The 26,457-nt window shown below is 43.5% G+C and overlaps 2 protein-coding genes across 3 annotated transcripts; both read right to left on the bottom strand.

Annotated features, from left to right (window-relative positions):
- YRDC (yrdC N6-threonylcarbamoyltransferase domain containing) lies at positions 1 to 3,370 on the bottom strand. Its single transcript, XM_049821216.1, has 6 exons — positions 3,188 to 3,370; positions 2,869 to 3,064; positions 2,471 to 2,585; positions 2,000 to 2,119; positions 1,123 to 1,265; positions 1 to 795 (listed from the first exon to the last, which is right to left on the bottom strand). The coding sequence occupies exons 1-6, from the start codon at positions 3,357 to 3,359 to the stop codon at positions 732 to 734; spliced, it is 810 nt and encodes a 269-aa protein (XP_049677173.1). The 5' UTR covers positions 3,360 to 3,370; the 3' UTR covers positions 1 to 731.
- Positions 3,371 to 9,296: 5,926 nt separating this feature from the next.
- On the bottom strand, positions 9,297 to 26,326 carry MTF1 (metal regulatory transcription factor 1). 2 transcript variants are annotated; one of them, XM_049821208.1, is made up of 11 exons: positions 26,250 to 26,326; positions 25,402 to 25,866; positions 18,346 to 18,584; positions 17,775 to 17,906; positions 17,179 to 17,252; positions 16,502 to 16,635; positions 15,608 to 15,685; positions 14,446 to 14,548; positions 13,310 to 13,866; positions 12,355 to 12,421; positions 9,297 to 11,313 (listed from the first exon to the last, which is right to left on the bottom strand). In XM_049821208.1, the coding sequence occupies exons 2-11, from the start codon at positions 25,813 to 25,815 to the stop codon at positions 10,925 to 10,927; spliced, it is 2,187 nt and encodes a 728-aa protein (XP_049677165.1). In that variant the 5' UTR covers positions 25,816 to 25,866; positions 26,250 to 26,326; the 3' UTR covers positions 9,297 to 10,924. The 2 variants fall into 2 exon arrangements, with proteins under 2 accessions (XP_049677165.1, XP_049677166.1); XM_049821209.1 differs by lacking the exon at positions 9,297 to 11,313 and adding an exon at positions 11,349 to 12,265.
- Positions 26,327 to 26,457: the final 131 nt, after the last annotated feature.

Genomic DNA, 26,457 nt, shown 5'->3' with positions numbered 1-26,457 from the left:
AACTTTCATCCATTCCCTATTTACTTCAGCTTTGCATTGTTTTCAGAACAACATCAAGAGAAGGAAGTCCACATTTAAAAAATGAAGATCAGCAAGCTAAGAGCTTGTTTTCATTCTTTGTATTATGAGGAAGCCAGCTCCTTCTGAGCAGCTCTTGTCTAGGTAGGGACCATTTGAATACTGCTAATTTTCAAAAGCACTTAGTTTCATCTCAGTAGTAGGTTTTGATTACATTTAGAACAGAGAAAAACAGCGAGAGAACACCACAGCTATAACATCGTGAAAGCTCGAAAAACCTCTTTTCTATCTTTGCTTCTCTTTCAGTGCAGATACAATAAACAAAGACATGGAATAAGTATTAAGGGGAGGGTAGATCAGACACTATCTTCATCACCCCATCCTAAGAATAGTCTAACATTCAGACTACTGTATTTCAAAGGCCTAATCATGTTAATAAAACAGACAGGTATTTGGGAATGGTATAGCAGCACAGAGAGGTCAGCATACATATTTGGGTGGGTTTCTCAGACCACAGCAGATGTGATATTATTTAACAGATACCATCAACTGTTGCTTCGGGTTTTTAATCTTTTTTTTAATCTTTTGTTTATTAACCTTCACATAACCCATTGACCTTATTAAACAAGGCCACAAACGCCCATTTCCTGAATGTGCAGGCACACAGTGCCCAGCTTTACCAGCTCTGCAGAGCCTCCTCAGAGTCTGAAGTCTCAAGATGATTCTGGTATCAAGCCATACTTCTGCCTCAGGATTTCAACTGTAGGTGTCAGTGCACTGTGGGGTGAAACAGAACCATCAGAAAAAAGGTGTTGAAGGATTAAACTCCATTTTCTGGGAAAGAGCAATCAGCTAGACCCCGTATTGCATTTTGAATCGAGGAGAACTTGAACTCCAGGAACTAGAGTGTTTCACATAGAAGCTTCTAGAAAGGGGTCTCCTGTGCTTGGAATCTAGAGCACTTCCAGTATTTCTGAGCTTGCTGGATTAACATGAAGGTTCAACTGCTATGGGAAAAAAAGCAAAAACACAACCCACCCTAACTTGAAAGCTTCGTTTAATTTAAAGAAAAAGCTACAGTTCTACTCAGCAAAGAGTGCTCACCAGCCAGGACGAATTATGGTGAACTTCCCTGACACAGATAAGTCAACCACAGTTGACCCCAAACGACACTCTGGGCTCTGGATGTCCCCTATTGGGCCTCCATCGATGATTAAGGACAACTGAGGCCACAGGTCTTGGAATTCCTGAAAAAAAGAGATGTGCCTAAGAGTCCCGAAGATGGCTTGCGATTGTGTTTTAAGAGACACTACTGGACATTCTGTTGTTAAGGGAGGTGGTCTCTCCCCTTCTGCTATCAGGTCAGCTCACTTTTTTTCTATCATGAACACATCTCAGTTTGATTTCTTAGAACAGATTTCTCTCAGATATGCAGGAAAGCCATAAGGATTCTCTGGTTGAAGACTTCTTAGCTGCACCACTGTTTATTAAGGAGCGCACAAAAAAAGCCAGAAGTCTATCAAGACATGTGGGGGCAAGGACGAGGTGTCTGTCTGCTACTGTGCCCAACTACACCATCACCAGGGTCACAAGCTTTGCAAAAAGATATCTCCTTGAGTTACTGTTCATTACCAGGCTGCAAGGAGCTGTACAGGCAGCAGCAGTCTCATTCCACAGCCACCCCTCCTACAGCCATTTCCATCTTTCAGATTTGGCACCCACTTCAAAAGGCATGTATAAGCCTTTAAATACTACTTTTCAGCTCTGCCCTCCTCGCTTTTCAAGGTGAGGATCACAGCAAGACAGCTACTCTACACCACGTATCTGCAGGCTGTTTTAACTAGAGATTATCACTTTAAAACAATATATAATAGCAGCAGAGAAATTCTTGGTTTATTGCTAAAGCTGGCTTCCAATTGTGAGAGCCTGGGGCTCGAGAGACTACCACAATAACGTCACTTAGTGGCAAAACCGGCCTTACCGAAACCGTCAGTGTGCTCGCCTGACAGCTGATGTTAGCACTTGTTAAAGCCAGTGGTCCAGAGCAAGCTCGTGCCAACTCCCTAATAAAAGGGTGGTTTGGAATACGAACACCAACCAGCTACAAGGAAGAAGAGAGCTCGGTGTTACACACAGTAACCATTTTTAATCTCACATTGTCTAAAGCCCTCTTGACTTAAAGCTGATACTCGAGACAATCTGTACATCAACACCTGCTGAACTAGCAATAATACAAGATGTGTCTTTGTAATTTAGCCCCCAACACCAGGTTGTGCCGTGTTCAAATAAGTCGCAGGGAGCACAACAGCACAGGGACCAGCTTTGGGAGAATGCCCGTCACTGCTAAGCATGCTAAACACACACACACCAGAATAAAAGCCACGACAGCAGAAGCGCAGAAATAGCTCCCCGTCCCTCAAACCCTGAGATGTGTCCTGTAGCAAAGACCTACCGATGTGAAAGGATTCAAGTCTTTGTTTAGTTCTTCTGAACGTTTTAAGACCAGGGTCACAGGTCCTGGAAGCAGGTCCCGCAACAGCTCATCCGGCACATTCACCTGGCAGTACCTATGCGGCAAGAGGAAGCATTAGAGGGCCCGGACCGCGGGTGCTGGCCGCTGCGAAGAGGCTCCAGCGCAACCCTTCCCCGCGGCCTCACGCTCTGCAGCGCGGAAAGCGGCCGCTCCCCGCCACGAATGGCACCGGCAGCCCCCAGCCGCCCCGTGGGAAGCAGCGCCGTGCCGCTGGGCTCTGGGGAAAGCTCGGGAGCCCAGCAGAGCCCCGCGGACCACCGGCGCGGACCGCCCAGCCCCGGGGGGCTCCGCGGGCTGGCCGCAGCCCCCGCGCCCACCTGTAGAGGCGGTCCACGTCCCCGAGGCAGATGGCCAGCGGCTTCTTCCCGTTCCGCCCCTTCAGGCTGTAGATGCTCCGCACCGCGCCGGAGTCCTGGGCCAGGCACGCCACGCCGTACACCGTGTCCGTCGGCACCGCCACCAGCCCGCCCGCCTGCAAGGCACCGACGGCGGCCGCCACCGCCTCCCTCCAGCCTGCCCGACACCGGCGGGTCAGCGAGGCGGCCCGGCACCCCCCGTCCCGCCCAGCCCAGCCCAGCCCAGCCCGGGCCTCCCTCCGCGCCGCCACCCGCGCCTCCCCCCGGACCCGGCCTCCACCTTGCGGGTCGGGCTGGGCGGCGCCGCCGGGCGGCAGCAGCAGGCGAGCGCTGCGGGCGAGGCCTAGGCCCAGGCCCGGGCCCAGGCCCAGGCCCGGTGCCGGTGCCGGGCCCGGCGCTCCCTCTCCAGCCCGAGCCAGCCCCGCCAGTGCCGCCCGCCGCACCCTCAGCATCCAAGAGCTGCTTCCGGTCCGCAGCGGACGGCGCGGTGACGCACATCCGGGGGCGTGGCGGACGGCGCCGTTCCCATGGCGACGCGGGCCGTACCTGCGCCGGCCCGGGATGGAGGCGGCGGGGGAGCCCCACGGGCGGCCCGCGGTGGGTGCCGGCGGGGCGGGGGGCGGCCCGGCCTGCGGCGGCGCCGCCGCCCCCCGTGACCGCTGTTTCCCCCGCAGGTGGAGGAGGACCTGCGGAGGCTGCGGAGCCTGCTGGAGGCCCGGCAGCGGCACCTGCGGGCCCGCATCGCCGCCTGCGAGCAGCTGACGGCGGAGATGGCCGCCCTCCAGGCCGCTCTGGGCGCTGACGGCCGCCCGCCCTGCGGAAGCGCCGGCCCGGGCCCCGGGCCCGGCCCCGGCCCGGCCCCGGCCCGGCGAGGGGAGGCGAGGTCGGCCCCGCGCCCGCCCGTCCCTCCCGGCTCTCCGACTCGCCCGGCGCCGGGCCTGGCCGCGGGGAGCCCCGTGCCTGGTGGCGGGGTGGCCGCGAAGCCCTGAGGAACCTCGGCGAGGGACCGCGGCGGGTCTCCTCGGGAACGGCTGGAGGAGTTCGTCTCCGCGGGGGCCGCGCTCCGAGCCGGCAGCACCAGCAGGGACCAAAGGTTTTCACTCGGTTACGGGCTCCGTCGTATCGGACATACCGTTGGCACGTCGTACTGGTTAGACCGATAAGCCCGTGAACGTAGCCAATTGCCTCAGTTGCGGCCTCGGACTTCGCTTTCTCTCATTGCACTGATGCCTTATCTGACTGAATTTGCACTTTTAAAATAAAGCAAGACAGGCTTAGTCTGTATCTCACCCCTGTGCCTGCGTAGAGACCAGTGGCTTCTTGCTGAAGGAGGAACGGCCTTCAAACAGATCGCGCCGGTTTGTCTCAAGTGTTGGCTCTTTCCTTGACAGTTAAGGGAAGCAGGACTAGCTAATGCCTGACTTGAATTCAGAGGGGCTGGGGAAGCATGAAAGCTGTGCATTGTTCTGTGCACCATCTCCAATAACTACAATCCTGCAGTCACAGACACCGAAAAAGCTACAGCTGGCCAGGTCTGGAGATGGGGAGGTAGGGGTTTTTAGCCACATGGAAATGTTCTGTCACACTGAAAGCTCGATTTATTCAGAGTGGAGAGTCAGTCTGCTTTCCTCATTGCCACTAGCTTCCCCCAAAGTCCTCATTCTCTTCATTAGAAAGTACTTAAGAGCTAAAACTTTCAAAGGAGGGATGCTAAAACTACCATCTTTACCACCAGAAATTTTGCCTTTCTTGCTTCCCTACAGTGCCTTGCTGGTGCTCGACATTGTGGTACCTGCACTGAACAGAGCTGGTGTTTGCATGAAAGGGACTATGCAAGCATTTCCCATTTTCACAAATGAAGAACAATTTGCCAAGTCACAGCATCTGCTCTAACTCTTAGCCATAACTGAGTGAACTTAGGGATATGAGGTTTATGAAGGTCACCCTTGATGGGGGAGGGAGGAGGGTGCTAAGGCAAATGCTGTTGGTTGTCAGGATTTGGAAATACCTTCATGCCCTGACCTGTCCGGAGGGGGCAGGGGAAGGATGCTCACACATCTCCCAAATAATTTATAAATCCTCTTAGGAAAGACTATTGTAAGACAACGTTTAAATAAGCATTTAATTAGGATTCCATTAGTATTAATATTGCTTTCAATTCCAAAAAAGTTAATTTCCACTTCTTTGCAGATATTTCAAAGTACAATATTAACTTCATACAAAATGAGCAATTAAGCAAACACCATTATTTCACATTTTACATTCTTCAAAAAATACAAATTCATATTTACTCTTTTTTTGGGTTTTGGAGATGCTCTTCCTTTGGAAGTACTGTACCTGTAACTAACATCTTCACATTGCTCAATGTAAGCACATTTGTTCCCATGTTTCATAGTTAAATAAATTCCTTTAATACCATACACACATTCTTGAAAAACTGGGGTTCCTTTATTTTGTCATCTCCAAGACCATTGCCCAGCTCCCCATAAGTGTCAAACAAACAAAAAAAAAAAGCAGTAAATGGACAACCTACGGTTTTCCTTAGACCTCCTGGTTTGACAATGCTGCAGATGTTGATGCTGAAGACGACTTCGGTAACTAACCAGGCTCAAGGTTTGCACATCCCTGCCTGCTGCGCCGATGTTGGTCTGTGTGAAATAGAACTGCAACTCTCTCTCTCCAAAACAAGGGTCAGACAGATAGCTCCGATTCAGTAAGCAAGTGGAAGGACACAAAGCTACACAGCAAGAAATACCAGCTACTGTAACTACGGTACTGCAAAAACATACCCTTGATTTTGCTGAAAAAGATCATATGAAAAAAATTTCTTTTAAGAAAAAGTAGAAACTGCATTTATTTGAGAAAGTGTACACTGCATAATGAACCAAATTTTGGCCAGCTTGCACACCACCAAAAGCATGGTGTGGGATTTTTAAACTAGTTCCAAGAACACACACACTTAGACTATGTACACTACTACATAAATATCCAGTTTAATTTGCATTTCTCAGTGCAGACACAGAATCCAACTTCTAGAACATATGATATATATCAAGACAAGACGCAAAAAAGTTAAAAGTTCAGCCCTGTCCATGAGTATCAACTACAGGTAACATTTATAAAAACTTGACATTGTTTCCAAAATATGTTACGGAAAAAATAGTGTACAATTAAAAACTATGCCATCAGAAATTTGTAGGGTTTATTAAAGACATGCTTTTGTTTTTTGCCTTACAGTCCAAATTGAGTCTAACAGTTCTGCCCAGCTAGCTCAGATCACTAATGCCAAGGACTTTTCACCCATAGATCTCAAAGCATCTTACAAAGACAAGTTTCATTGTCTTCATTTCACAGGGAGGAAACCAAGGCATGGAGAGGTGAAGTGACTTGCCCAAGGTCTCACAGCCAGCCAGCGGCAGAACAAAGAACATGACACCAAGCTCCTATCTGCTCTACAACACAGACCTGGCTGCCTCTCATTTCAGTTGCCAGCTGTGCTCCCCCCCCCAAATCAGGAACAGCTTTTCATCTCCAATCAACTCCAAGGTCAATTAAACCTTAACTAATCTCCCCCAGCAGTTCCATAACCAACAGGCCAGTCTTTAGTTCGTTCTCCAAGCCTTATTTATAATTGGTGCAGGAAGAGTACTGTAAACAGTTTAACAATGTTGCTGCAGTTGCAAAAACAATATCTTGGATGACTACAGACACGCCATCCTCCATGAAGTAAGGCAGATAACATGACATCAAAAACGATCTCGAAGACAAATTTTAAAGGTGCAACATGCCTGTTTCAGAACAGCTTGTCACTTCTGTTCATACTCGTGTGGCAGAACAGAGCGGAGGACAAGGGAGAAAGGATATACACCAAGAAACACAGCTGTGTCCAACAGAAGTGACAAGCAGCCCACCAGAAAGCGTGAGAGAAAAGGCCTGCTAAAGCACAGTGCTCTCAGTGGAGTATTTGCATAGATTGGACGTTTGCTAATGATGCATAATTTCTCTTGGGTATAGACAGGGAAGGGCAGTATGTCACTGAGCTAGTTACTATATATATTCAGTTAGACAGACACAGACAGACCGACCACATGGGACAATGATCTTTAGCTACAAGTATTGCACCAAGTTAAGTGCTCATCTTTGCACACCCCTGTTAACTTTTACTCAGAGCAAAAATAAACTTTGTGAAAGTATATACAAAAGAAATTGCAGCAATTGGGTTAAAGATAAAATAACCTAAAGTGCATTTTAGATACCAGTATGAGGTTCTGCGAACTAGTCTTTCTGGACACAGTCAGCATTACAGAAGTGCCCAATTCATACTTTGTTCTATATAATTCAGTACCAGCATTTAAACAGTGCTGATTTTCCATCCCTCTACCATCTACAAGCATGAAAAGCAACTTCTACAGCCTTCAACTGCATGCCAAGTCTGCTTGCTTGGGTCACTGCTTGGCAGCTTGAGCTACCAATGTTGGTAATTTGACCCATTCTACGTTTAAGCTTCTGCACCCATCTAGAAACTGCATGTAACCAAGGAAATCCCCACAAGCCACAAAACAGCAAAACCCTTAACACAGAATGACCCAGGAGCAGTGCAGTTTTGCTCTCTGACTCATAATTAAAGGGGTTCATGAAATGCAGATTTTGCAGAGGGAGGGCACACTATTCTCAGAGGCTGCAGTGTATTAACAGAACAGGCCCCTTTCTGGGAATTCAACATCTTAACAGATCTGCAACAGTTGAAACTCTCCCCTCTATTAAAAATGTTATTGTGATTATGCTAAATGCTGGGGCAACAAGGGGAGAAAGACAGAAAATTCTCTGGCATCGAGGAATCTCAGGGCTTTCCTGCGACTGCCCTTTCTTGCCAGCTGCTCACGGATCTCCTCCCATCCAAGCATGTTAATGGCCACCCCAGCAGCACAATGTTGGATCACACAGCACTGGGGATGATGCAAATGTCCACTGTGAAACGTATCAGATACATGCAGCATAGAACACTCTGGAAAGCAGACCAACGATTAAACAACAGAAGCACACATCTGTACAATGCAATCAGGTGGGTTGCACAGTCCGTGGTGCAGCAGCCTGTGCATTCACAAAATCACACTGCTCTTGCCTCATTACAAGCTCTAATTAGTTTCACCTAAATTGCAGCCTGCCTGATGTATGTACAAGAGGGTAATGGCAAACCCAATGCACCTAAAAGTCAGCATAAACTTGGAACACATTGCTTTTCTTAGAACACACCAATAGAAAACAGTAGCTATGAAGAGAAAACAGCAGAGAGGTTAACCTCTGACACCCACTCAGAAAGGACATGTGCAGCACCTCACTGCTGCCAATCACCACACTTCCAAATTAGCTTCCGATTTCAAAGCCTTTGGTAGATTCTTATTTCTGTCACAAAGGAGTTTCTGAAGATGCTATCTGGTCCAACCAGAAGCATGTTTTAGGTGGACTAAGTCAGGAGTAGGAAAAGTAGCATGGAAAAATGCCTCCCTGAAGGACAGAAAGGCTCAGAAGAGGTTGCTAAATCCCCCAGCTCTCACATTTCAGGCCACATCTGGTACCCTTGTCCCCATCAGAGAAAACTCCGCAACTCCAGGGGAATCTACATGCTCCTGCATTAGCAGAGTCTCCCACATGCACACATGCATACATCCACTCACCCTCAAACACCACTGCTGCACTATGCGCCTCACGGTGGCCTGTGCCCCATGGGGACCCCCCCACAGTCCCAGGCACCGCTCGCACTCCTCCGAAGCAGAGCTCTATGCAAGAGAGCTGGCAGGAGACTCATCCCTGTGAGGACAGTCCCAGCAACACAGGTTTGAGACACCTTCTTTTGTGTTCAAAGCAGTTCTTGCTGCTGTGCAACCAAACTGCATCACAAAATGAAGCTGTAGGAAAAAAAACAAAGGGGGCCACAATCTCACTGCCCTCTAGGGATTACCATTACAAGAACAGAATATAAAACGTTTTGTTAATTCATGTTTCGTGGATGCAAACCTTATTGCCGCAGGACCCACATCCCTGCTGCGATAGCACTGCACAGCACTACAACACACACCAACGTGCACAGAAAGGAAACACAATTAGCATGTTTCCAGTTCAGCTGGTATCCCCAGGCTCATCACTGCAATTACCAAAACAGAGCACTCTGCCCTGGTAGAGTGACACAAGACCTCCCAGGCACAAAGCATTCTTTGCACAGCCTCTTCTCCCTCACGTTCACCCTAACAGGACACAGTTTTACCCTTCTGCACTTAACAACTGGAAGACAGTTGTCACAGAGGTGAAAAGCCAGTTCCCTTCAACCCATTTCCATCTGTGCTGTGACACCACATTCGCATGGGAATAGCACGTGAGATCACTTAAGCAGTGTTGGTAAGGCTACACAGAGCATGTCACAAGAGGGTTAAGAAAAACCTGCTAATCATCCAGCATCCTGGGGAGGTCTAGCTGCACTCATACAATTCTCCCCCCAGCAGGTACAGAGAGCAGCTTTGATCAAATACAAACAAAGAGTAGAAGATCTCTATCCACTAGGAGCTGGTATTCCTAAATTTAGTGAGCAGAGACACTCCACATTAATTGGCTTACAGTCATTATCTTTGTATCTCACTAATGACAACACTGTAAACTGAATAAAGTCTATTTAATATTCTTTCCTTTAACACAAAAGACTGACAGCCAAAGCCAAAAAGATGGATAAAACACTATAAAATTACATCTTTTAAAATAATGCAGCATAAATAAACCATTTAGAATGAGACTGCATTTATTGCAACATTACAGGCTTTTTGGTGGAAGGGGGGTTTGTGTTTTATTTACCCTGAGTAGGTTAGAATATAGACTTTCAGTTTGATATGAAAAACTACTATGTTGTGTAACATCTTTTCATCAAGAAATAGCCCCGTGCACAAAAAGCTGGCATCGCAGTAGGTTGGAGGCAGATTTAGGCAGAAATTATATAGCTTAACAGAAAAAAAGAAAGCATTTATGGACAGCTGAAGGATAGACTCACTGAATTCAAACTGAATTTATGTTGAATCATTCTGAAAATTTTCCTAGAGTTGTTCTTGACAGGTGAGAGTAACCAGCAAAGGCACCATGCTCCTGATTAAACAGTCACGGGGGTTAAGAGGATGACTTGTTTCTGAACAGAGCCAAATAAATCAAAAGAGCAGCAGGCACCAATCTGACTACATCTGGGACTCAATGCATCCTTCAAAGAGAGGCAAAGAAAACAGACTCGAGCCTGAGTAAGCAGGGGCTCCAACTGTGTTTCCATGTTGTAAAACAGTGTCTGCCACCACACTTTTAAGTCCTAATGAAATTAAATGAACAAATCTACCAGGAGCACAAGGTACTTGTGCTCTACTGAAATAAACTTCCCAAAAGTTTCTGTAGGCTTTAGTAACAGCATTAGTACAAAGCAAACCCAGGCATCAGTTCCCAACTCAGTGATGTGACAATCGCATTCCAATAAAATTGCAGATAAATCATCTTCTACAATAATGCCATTTTCTACTACAGCAAATTCCTTCCCTGGGCTCCCCTCATAGTGCATGGTTAGTATCAGACATAAGAGACAGAAGAAAATTATAGACCCAAGGAGTTGTAACAAAGACCCACTTGCTGCCAGTACCTTAATCCCAAACATAAGTGATGTGCAACTGGAGACAAACTAAACCCCCTTTTTCTTTTTAAAATCTTTTTGCACACGAGTAACCTTAACTTCTGTGTTCACATATGACAAGCAAAAGTGACAGACAGTGCAGCCAAAACAGTTCATATATAACTTAGCTTTTTTTTTTTTTTTACCTTTTCTTTTTTTAGATAGATTCTCAAAGATGGATGTACCTGGGACGTGACTAAGATGACATCTGTGAAGCAGAAATAAGCCACAAAACTTCCAAGAAGGAAGGAAAAAGAATTGATCCTTCAGTTTCTGCTTCTAAGGAGAAGGGTTTTACCCTCCAGGTGCAAAGGAAAATCTGGAACATCTTCACTTAGAGAAGCTGCTATTCAAACCAATTTCTTCCTCACCCTGCAGTAGTGCTTCGATTGGAATTATATTAGATGGGGTTTCAGGGCTTTGGAGGGACAGGAAGTCCGATACATCCATGGCACTTAATGTTTCAGTCTGTGAGTCTGAAGGGTTAACTATCTGACTGCTCTGCCCACATGAAGGAGAAGGTGAAGAGGAAGGAAAGGTCTGAGGCTGCAGCTGGGGAGCTGGCTGCTCCAAAGCTTTTGGATCCGGTGAGGAACATTCCTTCTTAATGGTGGCTTTGTCCTTGGCAGAGTCTCGGCAGGCACACTGACACTGGCAGGCCTCCTCCTGCTTTATAATAATGACAGGAACACTGAGACCAATCTGCTGAACAGGGTTTCCTGAAGGTGAAACAAAGACAAAACAAAACAGAACTACGTAATTTCACAGCAGGGAGAGACAAATCATCTTTGTTTAATTAGATTGTATGCACCTTGCAGCAGAGATTACATGTTACTTTGTTCAAGTACAGTGAACACCTCTAGCAGATGAAAAACAAGAAAAAAGTGGCAGATACTATCTGTTGATGAGCAACCTCTTCAGGTTGAACCCAAGCATTAGAAGTCTGATCTAAATTTTTTTACACAGCACAGTATGTCTCTTCTCTGACAGCCATGGTAACTTTCACTGCATAAAATCCAATAAAGAATGGCATTCAAATGCCCCAGTCCCTATGCACCAATCTTTGAAGATGATGATACAACATTACACCAGCAATTCTAGTCCTTGACACCAACACAGGCATCATGCTGTTCACTTTCTCCACTCTGCTTTCTTCTCCCATCTTGCTTCTCATACTTCCTTCTCACTCTTCCTATGCTGCTCTACTTGCCTGGCTACCTTTCTTTTTTAAAATATAAATTTTAAACTTACCTGATCTCTCTTGATTGACTGATTCATCTTTGCAATATAACAACACTGTGTAGGAAGCATGTTATGGAACAGAACTTCTACAGTTGTGTATCATTTTGATGAATCTCACAGATAGTGCTTACCAAAAACAATTGCTAAAGAACCGATTAAGTTTACTAGTTTACTACCCGTTTTGTGTCTTCATTTAAAAGAACAAAAAACAAATTATGTCCCTGCATTTCTGTCTTTTATTCTTCTATGTAAGTTCCATTAAAGTACCATTTTTATCAATACTGGATCTAATTTGTGAACCTGATTATCTTACAAGTTGTTAGAGAAACTACTACAGGACAGATCTCAGCACAAACCTCTGAGCCTGCAGCAGACTGCACTTAAAACCTCAGGAAGGTAAAAAAAATGAAAGGATTTTCTTCAACATTTCTGCAAGCAAAAAAATCACCACAAATGCGTCAAGCTAACAGTACTACAAACGGAGAAAGAGAGAAAAGCAAGTTCAGTGTCAAGCTTACCTGTGTTGCCAGCTACTGGTAATGCAGTGGTAAAAAAAACCTTTTCTACTACTTTTGGAACTTGTGGCTTTAAAAGAAAACAAGAAAAAAAAGCATGAGTTGGTTCCAATCAAATTTTTACTATTCAAATTCTAAACAGCTGCAATCAAAAGAAACAGCTACACACTTATTCCAAAGAGAATGCACAGGAAAATAAAAAAAAAATTTATGACATTTAGCTTGGTTCTGGGCTATGTTCTGGCTATCCCAAAACTCAGAGTATTATTTCAGTAGTCCTAAAAATGAGGAGTAATCACCCTCCACACTACATGCTTGTTAACCCAGCTTGTGGTTTTTGACAACTGAATGACTGAATTCTTGAAAAACTGTTGTGCTTGCTCATACTCCTTGTACCTGCACCCATTCACTCTTGACCATCTGCAACTGAGAAAGCCTAAAGGTGGCAACAGTATTCTTAAAGATAAAACACTTGAAGTCTCAGCTATCCAGATTTACTGGAGAACCAGAAACATTCTGTTTTCCCAGAAAACTTTTCATTATTGAGCTAAATTAGGAAGAGACAGAGATTACAAAATACCTAAACACAGAGTCTTTTGCGTTTCTACTTCTCAAAAGTAATAGATAAAAACCCAGATATATTCTCAGGCCACATGGTGCACTGTCCTGGGTAAACCAAGCTGATACCTGCTGTGAGAAGTCTGCCACTAGGGAAAAAGAAGAAAGCAAGATTTTTCTGCACCCTGGATTTCTCTATATATTTCTATTTATTTCTCTATTTTAGGGGCTACATTGGTGACATGTTTATGCATATTAACATGGTAAGCATTATACAATACTCCATCCTGGTTTGTATCTTACAGTTAGAGGTTTGATCTCCTTCCTTTTCAAAAAGCAAGGACTCTAGGAGGAAGAGAGATGGTTCAAGCTGTTTCAAAGCTGTGCTGGGTATACTAACCATTTGTTCTTGGCTTTGCGGAGAACCAGTGGCACCATTTAAGATCCATTGTAAGTTTTGCTCTCCCATGACAATGCTGGACTGCAGAATAGCGGTGCTCTGAGAAGGAGTAATTGTTATAGTTGGATTACTGGTCAGAACCGAGTTCGCACCAACAGGCACAGTCTGAACTACAGCTGGCAGGGGCTCAGTGGCACTTGATGCTGTTGGGGCAGATGCCCCAGCAACCACTGAAAGTCCTTGTACAATGGGCTGTGGCGGTGTCTGAGTATGCTGCAGGAAGTCTTGGTGACTGGCTGCAAACTGTGTGCTGTGAGGAACAGGCACTTCTGGGGATTGTAAAACAGTTGCAGGATTTCCAAATGCAGCTTGCTGTGAGCTGGTTCCTATGGAGGAGGGAGCAGCAGGTGCTGCTGAGGCTTGTAGTGCTGAATGCGAAGGCTCAGAGATGCCAAGCTGCAGTACAAGTGGAAGAGACAACGATGCCGAGTCTCCTGCAGAAGGCGGAACAGCAGTGACTGAGTCTGCATCGCCGTTAAAACCTTCAATCAAGGCAGCTGCCAAAAGAAACAAAGAAATATATAAATACATCAGTCCTTGTACAATCTGAATAAACAACTTTCTTCCATGAACTTAACAGCTAGCTGATGGATTCTTGCTAAGTAACCTCTTTCACATCTTCAGACTAGTGCTCAAAAACATGTAACACTAGAATCTAAAAGTCGGTCCAAATTCAGGAAGGTGGTAACGCTGAATACTACACACAAGCTGATCGGCCTCATTAGCTTTCTCTGAGAAGCCCTTTTTATCAGCCAGTTTGTGCAGCTACATCAAGAGAGGAAGCTTGAAAACAACACTTATGTGGAAAGTCCAAGAGCATCAATGTCAGCATTATATGACAACATGCTGTAAATACTCAGTCAGTTCCCCTGTCACTGCCTGTGTGTTACACCGTCTGTGAATACAATGCATTTCAACACAAAAGAATTTCAACACTGAAGTTAAAGTTCTGTTTGCTACTTCGAGTTATGTGGGGCAGTAATCTTCAGTCTGAAATACTGAATTAAGTACCTGTATGCAGAGGGGGGAAAAACTGTCAAAAAGCTCTCTTAAAATACTGCAGATACAATTTGTACCTGTCTGCTGAGAGTCATCCTGATTTGCAGTGTGATCCGGGCTCTGAAACATGGACTCAAAGATGCTTGCTGGTGAGATTGTGCTAAGGTCTTGTCCGTGTGTCTGGCAAATAGAAAATACAGAGGAAGACATCAGATAACATTATATTTCAGGTCTCCATAAACTCCAGTCAAGCAGTGTATGAATGTCAGAAATGCCTCTCCAACTAACTAGCCACCTTCAGGAAAGGCAATATATTTCACTTACCTATTGTAAAGTGACACTTAGTTTTTATTACCCACAATCAAGTTTACCAACATAATGAGCAAATCCTTACAAAAATAATAAGTCCTTCAGAAGTAAAACATATTCTTCTGCATCCACACTTTGTTTAACCCTTATTTCTTGTAATACTCTGTTAGAAACAGACATTAATTTGTTCTTGGCTGTTTGGGAAACCTTTTCTGGAGCAAAACCAAAATAGCTCCGCTTAGATTATATCCTGGACTGTCTGTCCACTTATGGACTCTTATGCACTACTGTCACCCACCCTGCTCTAGGAACAGAATATATTAAAAAGCTGCACACTGCTTCCACATCAAAGCACAAAAGAATGACACAGCCTCATCAGTATATAATTTTCCTCTATGTAAAATTTGAGCTCAGTCAACAGTTATCAATAAGCAAGAACATTATTACGGTAAAATCAGATGCAGAGACTTTAAAAACAGGTTGGATTAAGCACTGCATATTTTGGAGGAAACCCCCTCTTTCACTCAAGTTATTCTGCTTTTAGACAGAATTTTTTTTTCCAACATTCCAGAAAGGACAGCAATAGTATGTCATATTTACAGGCTCAATAGGGTGTGTAAGAAACAATCATTTTTTCATCAAGACAGTGCCTCCTGCAAACTGCCAGAAGACACAAAAAAACCCCAAAACCAGTATACAGTACATCTAAAACAATTCTATGTAAAGTCACTTATTCTGTGAAAGAGTACGTCTCATTCACTAGCAAAATAAAAGCCTGAAGTAGAGTATGCTGGAGGCCTGAACAAGAGAAACAGAAGCCACCGGCCATCCGTATCAAATCTGCTGTGTTCTATTTGACAGGACAAGCACATTGCCAGAAAAAAGCAAAACTCGGATTATGGGTGAGGCAATTCCAGGACAGTAACTCACTGTATTAGAGTTCTCCCGCAATTCTGAATCTGTTGATATGAGGCTTAAGTCACTCAGACAAAGTGAGTGGCTTGTATCCTGTAAAGAAGAAAAATAAATTGCGTTATGTATTAAAAAAATGTCAGAAGTGTTTTAAATTACTTTCTAAGAGTCCACACAATTCTGCTAATACAGAAATTTTTTTACCTGTATGTGACCCAAGTCTCATTTCTAAAATCAATATTACTAAGCAAAGAATATTTAGTAGCTATCAAGGATTCTTAACATCTCTTTCACATTACTTCAAAAAAATTAACCTAGAATTTTAAATTAGCACAGGAACAAATCAGCCTATAGAAAATAAAAAATTTAAACCTTAGCAGTTAGTATTTATTTTACTTCACACACTTATTACATAGTATTGATTAAAACATAAGAATCTACAAGGAAAGCATGATAATATATATAATTGTCTATAAACTTGTGTCAGTATGTGGCATCTCGTCAAAGCAGCAGTAACCTAAGTGTTAATTTTAATGTGATTAAAATTAATAGAGAAATTTAGATGAGCATTTCTAAATAAAACTTGGTAACCAAATACCATGCTAGAAGTTTAAAAAATACTGATCCCATTGTTTCTTATCAGCACACTGTAAACACAGCATATGAAAATAAACCCTACGCTGCCACCTTGAATGCCAGCAATTTCAGAATTCAAATTGAATTCTTGCTTCAAAAGAGGCACCTGTGGGTCTCTTCATGGGAGACAGGGCACCAAGTAGTTACAATTCCCTTTGAAAATCCCAGTCTTAATTGTTATACCTTTAGAACACCCTACAGACAAAATAATTTCTTCCCCAAAGTATGGTTTTATCTCCATCTAACACAGAAGCATTAGGAAGAAGTGATACTAACCTCAGATACATTGTTATTGGGAAGTGCATTATAGGCATGTCCTTTCTCATGACCTTTCATGTGACTCTTCAGGCTATACTGTGTACTAAAAGTCTTCTCACAGCCATTACTGGGACAGAAGAAGGGCTTCTCCCCTATAAGCAGGGCAAAACATATATAACAAACTTACAGACATTATATCAGACACATACTTTTAAAGCACCTAGGAGAGTAATAATATTTTATACAAACAAGATTGTTTAATGCCACTTCACACGTTCAGCATTCTTGGGAGTCTTGCAGACAAAAGTTTCTGTCTTACCACATGAACTGACACAAGAACACAACATTTAATTTTTATGCATCATTACTGATACATTTGTGAAACACATTCATGATATTCAAGACCTGTCAGGCATAAATGGAAGTGCATAAGTGGAGTATTGGGGATTATCCTGATCCAGGTGCAGGAGTTAGCACTTGGCCTTGTTAAATTTCATGAGGTTCACATGGGCACACTCCTTCAGACTGTCAAGTTCCCTCTAGATGGCATCCCTTCCCTCAAGCACATCAACTGCACTGCTCAGCTTGGTGTCACCCCCATATTTTACGTAAGTATAAATATATATTAGGATTCTGAGAGTTAGTATAGACTGACTAAGCTCAATTAAGGAAAAAAACAAACCCTATGGACTTACCAGTATGTGTCCTAACATGTGTTTTAAGGTGGTGGCTTGCAGCGAAAGCCTTTCCACAGCCGTCATGCTCACACCTGAATGAGGCATCACAGAAGAGTTAGCATCAGGCTTCTTTGATGCATTAGTTGCAACCTTAGATCACACTTTACAATAGTCCCAGGACTCTGAAAAGCTGGCCTAATGCTAATCTGTGTTAGCAATCAGGTTATCTCCCAACAGCTGCTATGCATGCTACAAAGACTATAGCAGGGCTCTGAATAGGACTCAAATTCAAGCATGATGTCAGCATTTGGGTAGTCCTCTTTCATGGAATAAACATTGCATCATAGCAGAGCAGCAGCAATATGATTTAAAAACATGGTCTTTGTGGCACACATTTACATTAAAAAAAATAGCTTGACTATTCTTGTCTTTGAAGACAGTCATTTCACCCACTTTTACGGGCAACTGAGAGAGCTCTAGAACAAACATGCTCAAATGCTAGCTGCCTTCACTTTTTTCTCATGAGAATAGCTTTTCATTTAGGACAGTAATAGATGCCTCTTGGCCCACTACATAAAACCCACAGAAGTAAAAATTGCCATCCAGCAACTTACCGAAATGGCTTTTCTCCTGTGTGTGTTCGAATGTGCTTCCTCAGGTCACTGTGCGTTGTGAAGTATTTACTGCAGCCTTCTGATTCACAGTTAAATGTTTTCCCTGTGTGAAGCCTCTGATGTGCTTTCAACCTAAAAAGCATGCCAAAAAAATCCCTCTTGTGACTTGTTGGATGAGACAGCCCCTACCTGAGGCAAGCAAGCCATTCATTTAAATGTGCAGGACGGGATCAAAGGCTTAACATACTCTGAGCTGAACGTAACTAGCTTATGAAAGTAACTGATATCACTTCTGAAGTTCCCAAGCAAATCTGAGAATTCCTTGTGTTTGTCCACCACCTTCAATACTATTGTAATATAAATAAGCTAAATATGTCATCATAGGTTCTGTCATCCTACTTCTGGTATAGCATTTCCACATGGGGGGGGGGGGGGGGGGGTGCGTGCATTATATTCATATCTGTACTTGGAAGAAGCATAAGAATTGTATTCAGACACAAACAAAAAGTAGATGCAACTTGCAAAACAGCAACAGCCACATCTACAAGAGAAATAGGCTGAGACTTCCTACCTGTACAGTGTATTGAATGCCTTTTCACAGCCCTGCACATCACATTCAAACGGCTTTTCCTTAGTATGCACTCGAACATGGATTTTGAGGCTGTAGGAGGTAAGAAAGGCCTTGCCACAGCCTTCTTGATTGCAGACAAAAGTATATTCTCCACGATGTGTCTTTTGGTGAGTGCGCAGGTTTCCGGCAGTGCTATAGGTGCGTGGACAGCCCTCAAAGGTGCACTGGTATCTCTTAACCTAAGAAACAAAATGCTGCATACTTAATTTTTAAGCATTTCTGGAATCCAGACAGGGTAGAACTGCAGTTAAACAAAGACAATGGAATAGATTTTGACCCCAAAGGCAAAAAAAGAAAAAATATTGCCTTTTAATTATCAGGTAACTTAATATTTCTGCTGCACTATGTGAGGAAGGAGTGGCAAACATTGGAAAGCAGGCCAACCTTATAGAAAAATAGTAATCTAATGGGGGGGGAAGGAAAAAACATAATTCAAAACGTTTCTATCTAAAAATCTGATAGAACAGTTAGAAAGGATGCTAAGAGGCTATCAAACCTATCCACTATTCCCATATGTAGCACCTGCATTTAGCTCAGGTGCTTCTAGCAGAGCTATTTATTTGTGGAGGATGAAGACAAGGGAAAATACACTTTCACAACATGACCCTCAAAAGCACTGCCCTGTGCGCTGAATTCCCATCAACATCTTGAATGAGAACTATAGTTTTTCACCATCTCCTATGGTCTAACCGTCAGTCCATTTATTACTTCATCTCAAAAGCAGCCTTTATTGTGCTTCATTCTTCTCTTCAGTGTTTACTGAAGTAGTCAATGCCTGAAGTGTAATGAATCAAACAAGGTGCTTTACATCAAAAGGCAAGTGTTAAGATTTCTCGGCCAGCTATCTAGATCACCAGGAAACAATTTCACATTGAACTAGATCTGGTAGCCTTCCCAGCTTCTGCAACAGGCAGAAATAAACCATGCAGAAGCTTCCAGTGTGCAAGTTATAACACTTAATTAAATCTCATTCTCTCTTGTGAAGTAGAAGGAATAAGCCATCTGATATGCTTGAATAAATTTATCTTCAATATTAATTATCAGACTGATGGCTTTCATTTGACTGTTGCAGTTGAGAAATCTTAACATCTAAAAGCAATTATAGAGCCCAAGAGAGGACTTGATGGTTGACAGGCAAGAAGCAGAAGAGTATTCCAGAAGATGTTGATTTGGAAATGTTTAGAAAGGGGCAATACAAACTCACAACAGAGAAGCAGGAACTTTCAGATTTAGTATTCTAACAAGTAGTCAAGAAGATAATATAGCAGGACATAAGCCAGCAATTTTCCTCTTTTCCAAGGCACAAAGCACCTATCTCACAGTTCCTAGTATTATTGCTTAGAAAAGGCTGCAGACTGTCTTCAAAAAAACCAGATACTGAATCGGAGGTTGATACCAGGAGAACCAGATGAACCTATACATAACCAGTGGGTAACACTTACGGGTTTCTACCCATCTCATGGCTCATCAGCTCTTCTTCTTTATATACACCCAACAGAAAAGAGCATTCAATAATCACAGTTCTTTACTACCACAGCTTGGAAGCTGAGAACAGAATAACATGGGATGCATTGATCTATTGTCAGGTAAGTATAAAATCACTTTATTTGAAATCATGCTCCTCTCAGAATAACAGGAGTTTAGGCAGATCCATTAAGTAGAAGTAACACCAAAACCATATCGTTCTTGGTGTGCCTAATTAAGAACTGCATATTATTTAATCCTTCCACAAAGTAACTAATTTGATTAATGCTTTGTGCAATACCACACAAATGAAAGGAACAATGGGCCCTCAGTAAAACTACTATGAGGTCTGTAAATGGCGCTCTGAAACACATTTGTTTTGTCCAAGAATTGTCTCCCATTCATGTACTGCAATGGCACAAGAATAAGGACAGTCGAGGGGATCTTGAACACATTATTTATTATGCTAACAGTTGCTGGTACTGTTGAAGACCACATCAGTGCTGTAAGGTCCAAAGGAAGGTACACACCTTCAGATTCCTTTTTCTCAAATAGTCAAAGTAACAGCCGTTAATGATGTCAATCTGAGCCACGTGCGCTCAGCATTTTCTCTTAAGAGAAAAATGCCTACTAGATCAAGTACCTGAGAACTGAGGCACCCAAAAGATATTTCATTGCATGCTTTCACTCCTCTCTACACATACAGGTTTAAGGCCTTCATGCCAGTAACTACAGAACGAGGGCCTAAAGCACCAAGGCACACCTCTCAGGGCTGTAGCAATCAGGTTACACAGACCCAGGCTCTACCTGTCCAGAAGATCACCTCTAGAATAAGAGTAGCCTGGGAAACAAGCTCTTCAGTAAGGGCAGGGGTTTCAGTTAACTAAACACATCACCCCAACAGCTTCCCAGGAAGCACTGTGGTCATATAGTGCCCTGGCACAAACTCATACCAGGTATAATTTAGGTTCTCAATGGCTCTCCGTAAGGAGAGAGAAATAAATAGTCTTTCAGTTACTTCCAACCTGTTTTGTAGGGGACAAATATGCCAGCAGGACCCCTTTAAGAAAGCTTTAAAAAAATCTGAGCATATAGGAGTTGAGTAATCTCTTGTATAGTCTCAATCTGTAGTCTCTTGTTGATAGCACAACAACAGACTGGCATCTACCTTCGCCTTCCTTTGATAAAACCTTAGTATTTGGAGAATATTAAAGCAGGTTAGACATCTAAATAGATCGTTATACAGAGCATAGAAATATCTTAACTATAAAGTTAGCAAGACATACGACAACTATAAAATAACTAGAAGTAGTTTTCATTTTGACTAGTACTGAATTCAGTTCCTGCCTCTCATATATAGGTGATGCTAACAGCATATTGCTAAATGGAGAGGAGTATTCCAAGCTATTTATCATCAACACTTATCTTACTACTCAATTAATCCAGGGAGACACTTTACTCTCAAATGCAGACTTGAACAGACAGTTACACATCCAGGAACTAGTTCTCCATGCTTTTCCAATTTCATGTGACAGTTGAGAAGCAGCATTATCCCACAGAATTGTAACTACCATGAAAAATATTTAGCTATTGCAAAATATAGTAGGGGAAGAAAGGATAGCAGAAAGAAATTACAGAGTATAAAGAAAGAACATGTATAAAAAAAAGCATTTTGTCCCAGTAAGACTGGCAGAAAATTACCCATACTATGGGGCTTTTTAAAAACTACAATTCAGGAGACTTACTGCCAAAACCCAAAAACATTTCTTTACAAAATATCTTGCCCTGTTGAAGGGCTGCTTCTTCCAATCCTCTCTACATTCCCACTTAACAAGGGAGACTGTGGATTTTTTTTGTGTTTGTTTTGTTTTGTTTTTATAAAACAGATGGGGAAGAGGACCTATTCTATGCCTCACTGTAACAGCTTTAAATAATCTAAGAAAAAAAGCTAGTTAGGAGATATTAATTCAGATTCTTTTGATACTATATTTTATTTAAGATACACTGTTTTCTCCTTATTTCTGTAGACTGTAGTTACCCAGGCTGCCCTAAGTACAGGAAACACAATGAATTCATACAAGAACATGTAGGAAAACGTCATGTTTGGACTGATGACTTGGCAGCCTACCATGAAATTCACAATAAAGAGCAAATTCTCACTAAATGTTTTTCCTCCTGCAATCCAAGGTTTACTATAAAGCGTTTAACTTACTACAGATTTACTAGTCAAGAAATCCATGTATGCTAAAGCAATGGAAGTGGTACACTACACCAAAACCAGCTGTTAAATGTTTGCATCTGATTCTCCCTTGATTTTGTACAAGACAGTAAGAAGAGGAAAGAGTAAAACCATCAAGTGTTTAGAATGAGCAAATTATCTAGATGATATGACCAACAGTAACTTGAAGAGGAAAAGATTTTGGAAGTCTTCACATTTTTACCTAGTCACTTAGCATTATTAGAAGCACCATACAGAGAAGGAAAAAGTAATTTTACTGTGAAGCAACTTGCCCTTAATTTATAGTTCAAATCAGGTACAAGTTATCAATAAATATCCAAGCATTACAATACAGTTACAACATAATTAAGAAGTTTGGTTTTGTTGAGTCAGCCAAAACACAAGAGCACAGACTGGTAACACACAGACACAAGGTCAAAAAGTACATTTTATTAGATGAGAAGGGGCACATTAACTTCACCAGGGATCATCAGATTAAGTACAATTTCTGCATCAGTACTGAAGTAAATGTTCCCTGTTTAGAGTTTTAAGGCAGCTGAAAATTAACATTTTACATGCTGCATTCAGGACATTCTCCACAGTACCTCCCATAATACACGTGATTTGACACAGGCATGAACTACCTAAAAATCAAGCGAGGAGTCTGTTAAGCTTTCTAGGTGTTTACGGGTAGGTCTAGAAAGTGAAAGAAAAGGAGAGTGCTAATTATAGATTAAGGATTTGGGTCCTAGCTGCCAATGCACATATTTAAAGGAAGATGGCAGTAACACTTTCAGTTTAATGGCCTGAACTATGACAAAGGCCTTGCGGTGCTCACCCTCTTCTCAAAGGCCAAGTCTTTATTTCACATATTATTCCGAGAAGGATACTGCAGACAGAAGCAATACTACCACCATGTTCTAAGCAAAATAAAACTTTCTGTAAAGCAGCAAAGCATTTAATTTTTTTTCACGTTAGGAACATTAGCACATCAAATAAGCACTGATGATACACATAAAATTATGTAGAGATATTGAACATGAAAGACTTGGAGTTACAGCAGCAAGTACTCAAGACTATCGTCATATGCAAGCAACAACAAAAAAGAAACACGGCAGCAAAGGAAAAACCACAGATGGCTAGGATACGAAGTGTACAGAAACAAGTTGCTTTGAAGACAAAGGCTGTGGCTGCATTACATACGCTTTTTGCAAAGGACAGCGTGCTGTCTCTCCCAAGGAGATGCACCACAGGGAAGCTGGAAGAGTCTTAATTAAGCATTTACCTTAGAGGTAGGAACTAATTGTCCAATAAATCAACAAGACTGTCAAAAGCAGAGCCTGATACACTGTGCCAAAGCCTACTTAAACTGCTCAGTTTGCCTTTAAGTCATCTTGAGTTTACAAGATTCCCCTTAAACTTCTAATATTTCTGTCATCATTGAACAAAAAATTTAATTAATTTGAAATACAAGACTATAATCACATTTATTCTCACAGACAGAATTCTAGCGAGAGAAGTATAACAAAAGGAAGTTAAAGGTAATTAACAAAGTGTAAAACCCTCTTTTGCTTCATAAATGTCTAAGACTGACCTGAAGATTTAAGTCTTTAAAACAGTTATCTCAAGTGTTAGAACTGCTACAGATGTTTTGGAAGTCCCAAAGAATTGGACTGGTGACTTTTAGAGATGAGCCAAATGTTCAGGGGTTTTAGAGGTTTCCCCTCCCCGTCTCCAGACAACTTATCAAGCATTTGAAACAGCAGGACAAAAAAGGGCTTTTACAAGATAGAGGAGTGTCACATATGCTTAGGGCTTATTTCCACTGCACTCAAATTATAGTGTAACTCCTCCCTGCCCCAGAAAATTAACTCAAGAGATGGAAAATAAGTTCAGATAAAGGATTTCATTAAGAAATTCCAGCTCTTACAAGCCTTTTCTAAAAAGGAGAGAAGAAGAAATAGTCAGTTTAATTGCACGTGCAGTCATCAACACCTGTTAAGCTAGTACAAACTGTTCTCAGACACTACAGATTGCAAGCTTATTATCCTATAAAAAGAAAGTACTGATATGACTGACGTAGAAAAATTAAATATTTTAGCAACTAAGAAGGTAGGATACAGCAGCTGCTAATATGAATAACAACTGAGCAAAAAGAGTTCCTTAGACTTAAATGGGCTTCTTGAGCAAACCTCAGTGCAGAAGTTTCGTAAGTGCAGAGCTGACCTCCTACAGCCCCATTTCCTCACTGCCGAGCAAGCAATAATGAAGGTTCCCTGCCAATCTAAATTATTCAGAGCATTCAAACCCAGCTCCCTTTCTCGGCAAGGGCTCATTTCTGCAATTCTCTCTGACGCTGAATATCGGTTACACAAGTAGTTGATACTACTACCATTGATACTAGCACAGACACTTGTACAGATCATCCCTTATTTAACTTAGAAGGGCCAAAAAAGGAGCAGAGAGTTGTCACTATGTTGGTATTTCAGTCAACTTTGCATTGCTTTTGTACCTAAAAGCAAGAATCCCAAGTCAGTCTGTATAAGCCCTCAGCACTTTGCATGCAGGTAGAATTAGTTAAGGAAACAGAATTCAAAAGTAACCACCATTTTAAATAGGTAAACTGACTTAATCTTTCAAAATACAACAGACAGTAGTTTAAAGGTTTCCTTATTTTCTTCTCACAGTTCCCCTGTGAGTGACACGATAAAACTACAAGTCCTTTTAAGGTTGACATCTTAAGTTTCATACTTTCACTACCGCCAACAGTCTGGAATTTAACCTGTAACTTAGATGCCCTTTTCTCAAGAATAACACAGAACGACGACAGAATAAGAGAATTCATGTTCTTTTTAGTTATCTCTGAACTCGGGAAATAATTGCCCAACCAAAAGAAAAAAGAAAGACCGCTAAAATCACACAAGCTACTAATACAAATGCCTTTTCAGGACCATATTCTCCTGCTATCTAGTGTGTTACTGCTTGTCAAAAACTGCTTCCTGGCCGCTTCACAAGAACGCAGCAGGACATTAGAGTGAAAACTGATGACGCTTACAGCTTTGCTGCTGACCCACTAAAGCGACTGTGGGAAACAGTTATGCCTAGCAGCACAAAGCAGTACTATCACTAAAAGTACCAGCGGATTTAATGGAGTGTAATTCACTCCGCTATACAGTAACCTTTAAGAACAAGGGAAACTTCTGTCGCCTCCCAGCAAACAGCTTTAGAGAAACGCATTTTCAAAGCATTTAAGGTCACCAGGTGAAAAGCACTCACAATTAGCATAAAATTCAGAATCACATTTAGCTACTTACTTCTTTAAGCTTGGTTTCTGGGCATTCAGACTGCAAAGTGAGCGTTGCTCCTTCGATATTTCTTGGCATAGGAGTTGAACCAGGATTTATCGTTAGATGAATCTGATCCGGAGAAATAATATGTTGCACATAACCCTGGGACATTCCTTCATGATCTGCTATTAAATGAAATCCTTCTTCATGACCCTCTGGTAAAAAAGGCAAATGATCACCACACTGTCCTTCATCCTCGTCATCTTCCAACACGCTATGATCCTGCTCTATTAGAACAGTTGTCCTGTCATAGACCGTCCCCGGTGACGAAGAAACCAGCCCGTTTTTATCAGCAAACCTCATCATATTGTCATCTTGCGTTAAATCGTCTTCCTCCACTTCATAGTAGATAACGTTGCCTTCGGGACTGTTCTCCCCCATGGCTCACCGCCTCTCAGTACGATATCATGAGCTTAGACCGTAACAACTCATCTGCAACAGAAGGGCGGGCGGCGGCGGGTCAGCCGGCTCTGCCCCGGGCCGGGCCGGGCTGGGCCAGGCCGGGCCCCGCTCCGCTCACAGGCACAGCGCCGCGCGGCCGGGCAGCCGCCCCGCCGCCCCGGCCGCCCACCCGGCCTCAGGGGTGCCGGGCCGAGCGGCGCGGCCCCCGCCCCGGCCCCGCGGGCCGGGGAAGGCGTCCCCTCCCCGAGCGCGGCGCTACCCCGGCCCGGCCCCGGACTGCCGCGCCGCGCCGCGCCGCCCCGCCCCGCGGAGAACCGGCTAGCCAGGGCCTGCGCGGGGACCGCTCCGACCCCCAGCCCGGCCCCCGAGACGCGGCCCCGCCGCCCTCCAGCCTCGTCCACCGCCGCGCTCACCGAGCTCCCGGCAGCGGCGGCACCTCCTTCCCCACCCCAGCGGCACCATGATTACCAGCGCACTCACTTCCGCTTCCGGCCGCGCACGGCCAGACGGGAGCGCCGCGCCCACCGCGGGGCCTGACGGAAGGGGCCACGGACGCGCCTGCGCACTCGGCGCCCCCCCCCACGGGGCCCCGCCCCCGGTCGGACAAAGCGTCACTGGCAG

Source organism: Accipiter gentilis, chromosome 17 (assembly GCF_929443795.1).
Source record: "Accipiter gentilis chromosome 17, bAccGen1.1, whole genome shotgun sequence".
Classification (NCBI taxonomy): domain Eukaryota; kingdom Metazoa; phylum Chordata; class Aves; order Accipitriformes; family Accipitridae; genus Astur; species Astur gentilis.
Note: the sequence above shows the minus strand (reverse complement) of the source record. Positions and strands in the feature narration are given on the sequence as shown.